This window comes from Melozone crissalis, unplaced genomic scaffold (genome assembly GCF_028551555.1).
Source record: "Melozone crissalis strain CALT ecotype California unplaced genomic scaffold, PUWL_Pcris_2 ptg000023l_1, whole genome shotgun sequence".
Lineage (NCBI taxonomy): Eukaryota > Metazoa > Chordata > Aves > Passeriformes > Passerellidae > Melozone > Melozone crissalis.
In genome coordinates, this window is record NW_026535801.1 from 25,678,005 (window position 1) to 25,687,050 (window position 9,046).

The 9,046-nt window shown below is 62.3% G+C and overlaps 1 protein-coding gene across 1 annotated transcript; it reads right to left on the reverse strand.

Moving 5' to 3' along the window:
• Positions 1 to 495: 495 nt before the first annotated feature.
• Positions 496 to 5,050, reverse strand: DES (desmin). The gene is made up of 9 exons (XM_054278108.1): positions 4,443 to 5,050; positions 2,935 to 2,995; positions 2,664 to 2,759; positions 2,413 to 2,574; positions 2,200 to 2,325; positions 1,289 to 1,509; positions 1,105 to 1,154; positions 704 to 786; positions 496 to 583 (listed from the first exon to the last, which is right to left on the reverse strand). The coding sequence occupies exons 1-9, from the start codon at positions 4,991 to 4,993 to the stop codon at positions 542 to 544; spliced, it is 1,392 nt and encodes a 463-aa protein (XP_054134083.1). The 5' UTR covers positions 4,994 to 5,050; the 3' UTR covers positions 496 to 541.
• Between the last annotated feature and the right edge of the window lie 3,996 nt (positions 5,051 to 9,046).

Genomic DNA, 9,046 nt, shown 5'->3' on the forward strand with positions numbered 1-9,046 from the left:
GAGCTGGGCAGAGAAGAGGGGGCTCAGCCCAGACCATGCCTAGCTTCTCCCCATCCCTAGCATCGCCGCCGTGCACCTGGAGAAATGCCAGCTCCGGGGCGGCCGGCGGTGCTGGAGTGGGGAGGGGTCCCCACTCGGGTGGGATGAGCCCCAAGCCTGTGCCCAGGGTGGGAAGGGGACTCTGGGGGGATCCAGAACCCGCTGCTGGGACCGTCCGGCTCTCTGTGGAGCTGGCCCAGGCCACCACCTGCTCCCCCCAGCCCCTGCCACCTGTCCCGTCCCTCCCTCCTGCCGCCCCCCGGCCCCGGCCTGATCCTGACGCTGGCGTTGCTGCTGCAAAGCTGCGAAAGCAGAGCGAGCCTTTAGAAGCCGGAGGAGAGAGCCCAGGGGGTGCGGGGGGCCCAGAGGCAGCTGCATGGGGGAGACTCCTCAGGCAGGGTCGGGGGAGCGCCGAGAGGCGAGCTGGGGGGCAGGAGGGGGGCATGGCCGAGGGACGGAGGCAGGGACAGAAGGTGCCGGTGGGCTGCTGGAGCAGCCTCCTCTACAGCACTTCATGCTGCTGCTGAGTCGCCTCGCTCACCACCTGTGGGACAGAGGCACCGTGAGACACCATGCCGTGTCACAGCAGAGCCCCGGGCGCGGGAACAGGCGCCGTCCTCGGCCCCTCCCTCCCCAGCACCCTCCGGAGCCACCCTCCGCTCACCTCCCCGTCACGGGTCTCGATGGTTTTGATCATCACGGTCTTTTTGGTGTGCACCTCGGAGCCCCGCTGCTCTGGGCTGGTCTCTGCAGGGGGAGGACACAGAGGATGGCACCACAGGGACGTGTGGCATAGGGACACAGAGGATGGCACCACAGGGATGTGTGGCATGGGGACACAGCCGTGGGGCTGGCATCACCGAGGAGCTTCAGCAGCCTTGGTTTAATCCCCCCTCAGTTCACAGCAACACCCTAACAAGTGCCCCATAGAGGGGCTCTGTGTGGCACCTCTGTGTCCCCAGCCTGCCAGCCTGGCTACAACCCCCCCAGGAGAGACATTTGCCCCAAAAGTGGGGAACACGAGGGACTCGTCCCAGGTCCCCTTCCTCATGGAGTGAGACTCACCTCGGAAATTGAGTGCAGAAGCGAAGGTCTGGTGCATGGGAATACTGATCCTGTGGGAACACAGAGGGGAAAGCTTAGTTCCAGCCAGCCCTAACCCTCAGGTGTGTCCTCATAAAGTTGGACCCCCAAAAAAACGCTGACCCTGCCAGTTCCCCCCAGTATGTCCCACCCCCCTTCCACTCACCGGTTCTCCTCTCCCTCCAGCAGCTTGCGGTATGTGGCGATCTCCACATCCAGGGCCATCTTGACATTGAGCAGGTCCTGGTACTCGCGCAGGTGCCGGGCCATCTCATCCTTCAGGTGCCGGATCTCCTCCTCCAGGCGGGCAATGGTGTCCTGGTACCCGCCGGCCTCCCCTGCAAAGCGCTCCTCCATCTCCCGCATCTGCCGCATCAGCGAGTCATTCTGGGGACATGGGGGTGCTCAGTGAGACAGGGGAACCACAGGAGACAGGGGTCACTGGGGTGGGAGCTGGGGATGCCAGGGCATCCTGGGGAGAGCCCTGGTCAGCCCTGGGCTGGGTTCAGCTGATGTGGGACCATGATGGGTGACGGTAACCCTCCACCTGCCCAGCACTCGGCACCAGGGACTCACGGGGGCAAGCTGGGCATGCACTGGGCAACCCCAGCACTCTGGTGCCCAGGTCCCCCAGCAAAGCCATGCTACCCCAGCAAAAGGGCACAGAGAGCTGCGGAAGCACTGGATGGCTGCCTGGGGGTGGCACTGGTGCCTGCTGGCTGGCTCCTGCGACCATGACTGTGCCAGAATGGGACTGTTGTGCTCTGTTTGTTTGCAATCACCTTGCCAGCCTGCAACCAGACACCCTGAGCCCTGTGCCCGCCTGCCTGGAGCCTCCCAGGCTGGGTCACATTTTACAATCTGCACTTTGAATCCAGGACTCTGACAAAACACTTTGCAGGAGCCCCGGCTACTGCTGGGGGAGGTGCAGCCCAAATGTGGGGTACAAGGCCCCCTGTGGCAGCAACTCAGAGAGCTGGGAAGAGCCCCCCCACCCCAGAGATGTCCCTGAGCAGCCTCGGAGGAGCAGGTCCCTGCAGGGAAGCTGGGGATTTCTCAGTGCTGCCCTTAGCTCACCGTGCCCTTGAGGGCATCAATCTCGCAGGTGTAGGACTGGATCTGGTGCCGGTACTCCAGCATCTCCTGTTTGGCCTGCCTCAGTGCATCGTTGTTCTTGTTGGCCGCCTGTGTCAGGTCAGACACCTGGGGACAGAGCACCTGGGTCAGTGGGGATGGCCTGAGGTGGAGCCCCCTGTGCTGGGGCCAGCCCGAGCCCGCTGCCTCCCGCACCTTGGACTTGTACCACTCCTCGGCCTCGGCGATGTTCTTGGCAGCAATGCTCTCATACTGAGCACGGATGTCCCGCAGCGCAGCCGTCAAATCAGGCTTGGAGATGTCCATCTCCACCTGGATGTGCTGCTCCTGCAGCTGTGCCTGCAGCTCCCGGATTTCCTGCGTGGACAAGGGGACATCTCAGGGCACCCACTCCATTTTCACTGCCCTGTGAGTGCCATTGGAAAAGGGTGCCACTTCTGACCTACCTCTTCATGCACCTTCTTGAGGAAGGCGATCTCCTCCTGCAGGGACTCGATCCGTCTTTCCAGGTCAATGCGTGCTAGTGTGGCTGCATCCACATCCTGGGAGGGACACAGGATGAGGGATAGTGAGGGGTGACAGGGAGAGCACGAGGGCTGGAAGGTGCATAGCTGTGTCCAGGACCATGCCCTGGTGCTGGGGCCAGGCTGCTGGGGGGAGATGGGGGTGGGAAGGAGGGTAGGGTTCCCATGCCACCCTAAGGGGACAGGTACTCACAGCTCTGAATGCAGCGAGGTTGTTCTCAGCCTCCTCCTTCAGTTGGATCTCCTCTTGCAGCCTGTAGGCAGAGAAGGGAGGCTAGGGGGGTCTGGAGGGAGCTCCCTCCCTCTGTGTTGATGTCCCCCCGAGCTGTCCTTAAGCCCAGCAAGGCCCGGTAGGAAGAAAACAGATTGTCTTGTGTTCCCAGCAGGCAGCAGGGGACTGGCGGGGGGCCAGGGGCTCTTCCTCCCATTCCCTATTATAGTCAACGCCAGAGAGATCACAAAGACATGAGGTCAGCTCAGTGCCACGCACACTGCCCAGCCCTTATAGGGGAGAGTGACCAGCAGCTGGGGGGACAGAGCGCAGGATCCGACACAGGCAGTCCAAGAGATGGCCACCAGCTGAGCTATCCCAGGGAGAGCAGCAGCACAGACAGGTTTCAGCAATGCTCTGGGATGGGATCTGAGGTGGGGACTGCTGTGGGGGAGGCTCAGTCAGGGCTGGAGATCCAGGCTGGTGTCAAGGAAGGGAACAGTACCGCAGGCTGCACGTCAGTGGAAAGGCAGCGGGGAGGAGATGGAGGCGCCCAGGTGGTGCTGGCACATGGGGTGGCAGAAACCCAACACCCGTTTGTTCTGGGCCCTGCTCCTCCCCTGTCACTGAGAGTACCTCCATGCCACCACCCCCAGCTCCCCAGCATCAGGGAGGACCCCAGCGCTGGCCATCTGTGGTGGTGGCTGGGGTTACAGAAAGGGGCAGCAGGCTGTGCCACCCCAAGGGAATGGTGTCCCCAGGGCACAGGGTCAAGGAGGGAAGGTGTAGACCATCTTCAGAACACACAGCTCCCCTTGAGCATCTGCCCCTACTGCCAGGTTCCCCATGCTCATCAGTCCCTGAGGGTTCCCTCAGCCTGGCCACCCCCATGGATAATCCCCACTCTCTTCCACAGCACCAGCTAAGTCCACAGCATCTCTGGGGTGTCCCACTGCTCACAGGGCACCATGGACACTCACGGCAGGCCTGGAGCATCCCTGGCCTGTGGAAGTGCAGCTGCTGCCTCCCCTCCGTCCTTCACATCTGGAGCTGATAGAGCACCTTCCCTGGGTTACCCATCTCCCCACTTCTGCCTGTCTGACTGCATCTGTCTGTCCATCCATCCCACAGAGCTCAGCTCATCCATGGGCCCAGCAGCCCTCCCCTATGTGAGCAGAGATGGGGACCCCGGGGTGAGATGCACTTTGATCTCCTAGTCCTATGGTGTTACAGCCTGGCTTCAGGCTCACTGCAGGGGAGAGCACAGGGGACACCCCTGCTCTGGGAGCCACTTTACCCTGTGGGCGCTGCCCAGACAGTGGTCAAGAGGAACAGAGTACTGGGGTCATGGTGGGCTCTGGGCACAAGGCACGAGGGTGGCAGACAGCACCTGAAGAGCTGCCTGGGCAAGCCCTGCTCCCACCCACCCCTAGGGATGGAGATGCACTGATGGATGCCCACAGGGACTCTCCAGAGCCCTCCCTACTCACTTCTGCTTGAGCTTCTGCAGGTCGTCGAGCAGGTTGTCACGCTCAACCTCCACACGCGCCCTCTGGCTGGTGAGCACGTCGATCTGGCGCCGCAGCTCCCGCAGCTCCTCCTCGTACATCTCGGCCACGCGGGTGGGCTCCTTGCCCCGCAGGCGGTTCACCTCGGCCACCATGAGCGCGTTCTGCTGCTCCAGGAAGCGCACCTTCTCGATGTAGTTGGCGAATCGGTCATTGAGCTCCTGCAGCTCCACCTTCTCGTTGGTGCGGGTCTGGAGGAACTCCTGGTTCATGGCATCGGCCAGGCTGAAGTCCAGCAGCTCCCCGGAGCCCTGGTAGGCGCTTTGGTAGGTGCGCAGCGGCGTCACGCGGGTGGTGCGGAAGGTGGACAGGCTGGGCACGGCCGAGGTGCGCGACACCTGGTACACGCGGGAGGTGACGGAGCTGCCGCTGCTGCCCTTGCTCCCGAAGGAGGCTCGGGGGAACACCGGGGAGCCGCCGAAGGTGCGGCGGTAGGAAGAGACCCGCTGGCTGGAGGAGTACGACTGGCTCATGGTGGCGGCGTGGGGAGGCGAGGCCGGAGCAGGGAGCAGGCAGAGGGCTGGCGAGCGGCCGGCACAGCTCGGAGAGGCGTCGGGAGGGACGGCGCGCCGCTATTTGTATCCTGCGGACATCCCCGCCCCTCCTGCCGCCGGGCAGCTGCGGGATGCTGCCGGGGGGAGAGGGCCGGCAGCCCCCGCCCACTGCCCCTCACCTGCACACGCCCCCGCCGACGAGGAGCCCTGGGCACCCCCGGAGCTCCCCGGGAGGCCTCGACACCGGCCCCCACTGCTCTTCTTGCCCCGACCCTGGAGGTGCGAGGGGAGGAAGTGGGGCAGACTGGTGGTGAACCCCCTATGAGGATGTAGTGCCACCCAAAGGGGGCCCGGACAGACAGACAGACAGAGAGACAGCCTAGGCTGACGCCATGAAGGGAAAGAAGGGAACCTTCACAGCATCACTTGAACCCCTTGAACCAAACCCCATGCCAGGTAGCCATGATCCCCAAATTGGTCTTGAGCGCCCCAAACGGCCCCGATGATGCCCTGACCCACCCCCTGCCAAGAGCACCAGGCTCAGGTCTCCATGTGGGGCCAGACTCCCATCCAGAGAGTGATCAAGGAAGGGCCTGGAGAGGGGTTGATGTGGGGGCAGCCCTGCCCTGAGTGTACTTGTACTGACCCACCACCTAAACCCTCGTTCTGACATGGGGGGCTGAGCACTGGCCAGGGTCTGGGTGCTTTTGGAGTGCTGCTGAGTGACCCCGAGCAGGTGCTGGGTCCGAGCCCCAGTGACGGTGACGTCAGCCCCTGTCCTCGCTCCGGCACATTCCCAAAGCAGCAGGCACTCAACCAAAATAGCCTTCCCAGCTCATACTCGTGGGGTGTGGGACACACAAACGTGGTATTTATAGTGGGGGAGGCACTCTGTTAACCCTTCTTGCTCCAGGCGTGTGGAGAGCACAGCTGGATGGGGACCCTGCCTGGAGCAGCCCTAGCCCCTCCCTGATCCCTATCACCCTAAGAGCAGAACGTGGTCCCCAGGTTATCCCAAGGCACAGCAGGCTCTGCCCTGTCTCCTCAGTCTCCCCCTTGGGCAGGAAGTACACTGGGGATCAGACAGCCCAGCCCAGCTCCCCAGAAACTCCCAGAATGGGCAATTTCTAAGTTCATCTGAAAAGCCCCACTGCAGCTTCCTGGACAAGTGTTGGATCAGGTTAGGGACCCTCAGGGCCTGCACAAACCCACAACAGCTGAAAAGAACATCCTGAGGGAGGGTGCCTGTGCTGGGGGAAACCCTCCTGAGGGCTTCCCTTGCCTGGGCAGCACCCCCTCCTTCCCAGACCTCCAGCACACCTGGGGACCCCCCGCTCTGCCCAAGCTGGGCTGTTCTGGCTGACGTCAGCTGGCTCAGCCCCAGTGCCTTTGTCCCTGAAGGCCCTGCTGGAGGGGACCGCTGTGCCACTGGGCACAGGGTGACTCAGCAGCAGGACAGCACTCAGCCCTGCCTGGCCCTGCACCCCCAGCCTTCTGTCCTGGCTGTAACACAGAAGCCAAGCAATGCCATGGCTCACCCATGGCAGAATCAGGCGAAGGCTCGGGCTTGTTCATGGAAGCATTCTCCACTGCCCTGGCTCTGGGAGGAACTCCCCCCTGCTGCCTCCCTGCTCCATGTCACTTGGGCAGCCAGCTAAAGTCTGGGTGGGCCCCACAGACATGCAGGTGCTCAGTGCCCTGCATCCCTCCTGCTCCTGCAAGCCCCCATCCCTGGAGCCTCTCCCAGCCTCCCATTGCAGAGTGATGTAGCGTCTTCCCAGGGAGTACAAGCTGCCTGGAGGAGCCTGCCTTTAAAAGGGAAGGTATTTCCAGATGAGGTTGTTTCATCCCAGCTCACGGAGAGAATGGAAGAAAGGGGGGGCTTGTGGGGGGAGAGTAGATGGAAAAACAGACAGCATCCTTCCTCCTTCTGGCCCCATTCCGAGTATGCCCTGCACATCCCAGAGCGCCGCACGTGTGCCCTGCCCGTGCCGCAAGTTCCAGCAAGCGGCCCTTGGCTGGAGTGCAGAGGGGCAGGTGGGTGTCCTGTGAGGGGCATCTGGGACAGCACAGCACCAGGAACAGAGTTCAGCCATCCCTTTCCATGACCCACCCCACTGCTGTGACAGCTGGGACTGTGGGGAGGATAGGACTCAGGCATACTGTGTCCAGAAGTGCCTGGCACCCTGCCCTGGTAGGTTTCAGGTAATGGAAAGGTGATGCAAATCCCATCTCAGGCCTGGGTAGCCCTTGTTCCCATCCTCATCCCACAGAGCAGGTGGGGGCAGGGTTGGGGTGCTCCAGGGAGGGGAAATGCACTCTTGGGCACTGCTGCTTGGAGGGGAAGCAGCGCAGAGGGGTTAATTGGGAGTATCCTCCTGACCCTGCCCTGTTTGAAGTGGCCTTTCCTCAGCTGTGGTGACAGCCTTCCGGCATGGCTCTGAGCAATCAGGGGCCCCACGTCTTGCAGAGGGCGGACAAACCTCTTAGGAAATCCCCGTCTGCTTGGGGGACCCAGCATGCCAGGAAGGAGGGATGAAGAGCAGGACCAGAGACCCTGCCTGAGTCCCACGGACAAGGTGCCAAACACTCTGTGCCAGCTACAGACCCAGAGGCTGCAGAAAGTGAGGAGGCTGAGGAGGCCAGAAGAGCAGGGCTGCCTCCCGTCCTGTCCAGCCCGTGCAGCCTCCCCACAGCTCCATCCCAGGCCGGGCTGACCCAGACCAGTGGAGCCTGGGAAGTGGCTCCTGAACCCCCGCACTGGCCTGGTCCCAGTTTCCATCAAATCTTGGATGAGACTGCTGCCGGGAAGGCATTTGGAGCTGGAATGTCAAACAACTCCCTCTGGTCATGACATCCCTGTGAGCAAAGCCAGCTGCATCCTGCAGCCGCCCCTCCCTCCTGGCCCTCCCTCCCTGCCATTCCCCCAGGATTTAAACCCAGCACAGCCTCCTTGGGCTGTGGGTGTCTTGGGGCTTGAAGCTAGACAGGATGTGGGGACAGGGTGCTAGCCCTTCCTTGTACCTGTGCCCTGCCACCAGGACCCAATGCCCCCTTATGCCTGGCCTTAGCTTAAGGGTGAGTTGAGAAACGGGAATGAGAATGGGAATGAAGCAGCGGGGGTGTCCATTCCCCTCCCTCCTGACCCCTGGCTGTCTTCCTTCATCCCGCTCCTTTTACAGCCATGAGCCTCCCAGGCGCCTTTACCCTAAGAGGGAAGGAGTGTGTGGCCCATTCCCCAGTGCTGACGGATCCATGGTGCATGCTATTGTCTAAATAGGAGGTGGTTCTCCTTCCCTGCCTGGACCAAGGCCCAACCTGGCCTGATGGGGTCCCAGGAGCTGGTGAGTAAAGTCTCCAGTCCTCCCACACCCACTGTTCATCCCAGCTGCCCCCATGCCTTTGCCCATTCCAGAGCTCAGGACCAGGGGGTGCACAGACTGCCTGTTTGCTCCTGGACCCCACCCCCATGTCCCCAGGTGATGGGGATGCTGAGGGCATTGTCCTGTCTGTGAGTGGCACAGAATGCTGGGGGTGCCTGCATGCCCCCACGGCAAGCATGGATACCAGGGGTGTCCAGATGCAACCTGTATAGGTGCTGGGAGGTGTTTGATCACCTCCCTCGGTCTTTGTATGTCCTCTGGGCAAGTTGTTGCCCCCATGTGTGACGAGCATGCTGGGGGTGCTGGTGAGTTGTGTAGGTGATGGGTGAAGCCATCTACTTCCATGTCCATGCAGTTGCTTGACGCATACCCCTGCTCCATCACTCCTCTACAGCTGGCCCTGTGGTCCATGGGGATGTTGGGGATGTTCCCCCATCCCTGCTGCCTAGGGGCAGGCTAAAGGGTGTCCTGCCCTCATGGTCCATGGGGACATTCACCTGCCCAGTGCTGGGGAGATGCCAAAGTTGCCCAGCTGCCCTTGTGATCGACGTGGCCGTGGGGATGACGGAGCGGCTGAGTGTCCATGGGGATGCTGCAGGCCTCGATAGCATCAGCCATGCCAGTGAGATGAGGTAGCAGCACCCGCTGC

Bases quoted from the DNA above. Each gene is read 5' to 3' on its own strand.
- DES (XM_054278108.1), bottom strand. From the start codon at position 4,993: ATGAGCCAGTCGTACTCCTCCAGCCAGCGGGTCTCTTCCTACCGCCGC. The intron at 2,760-2,934 runs GTGAGTACCTGT...TGTCCCTCCCAG, and splicing joins ACCTCGCTGCATTCAGAGCT to GATGTGGATGCAGCCACACT. The intron at 2,575-2,663 runs GTAGGTCAGAAG...TTGTCCACGCAG, and splicing joins TCAAGAAGGTGCATGAAGAG to GAAATCCGGGAGCTGCAGGC.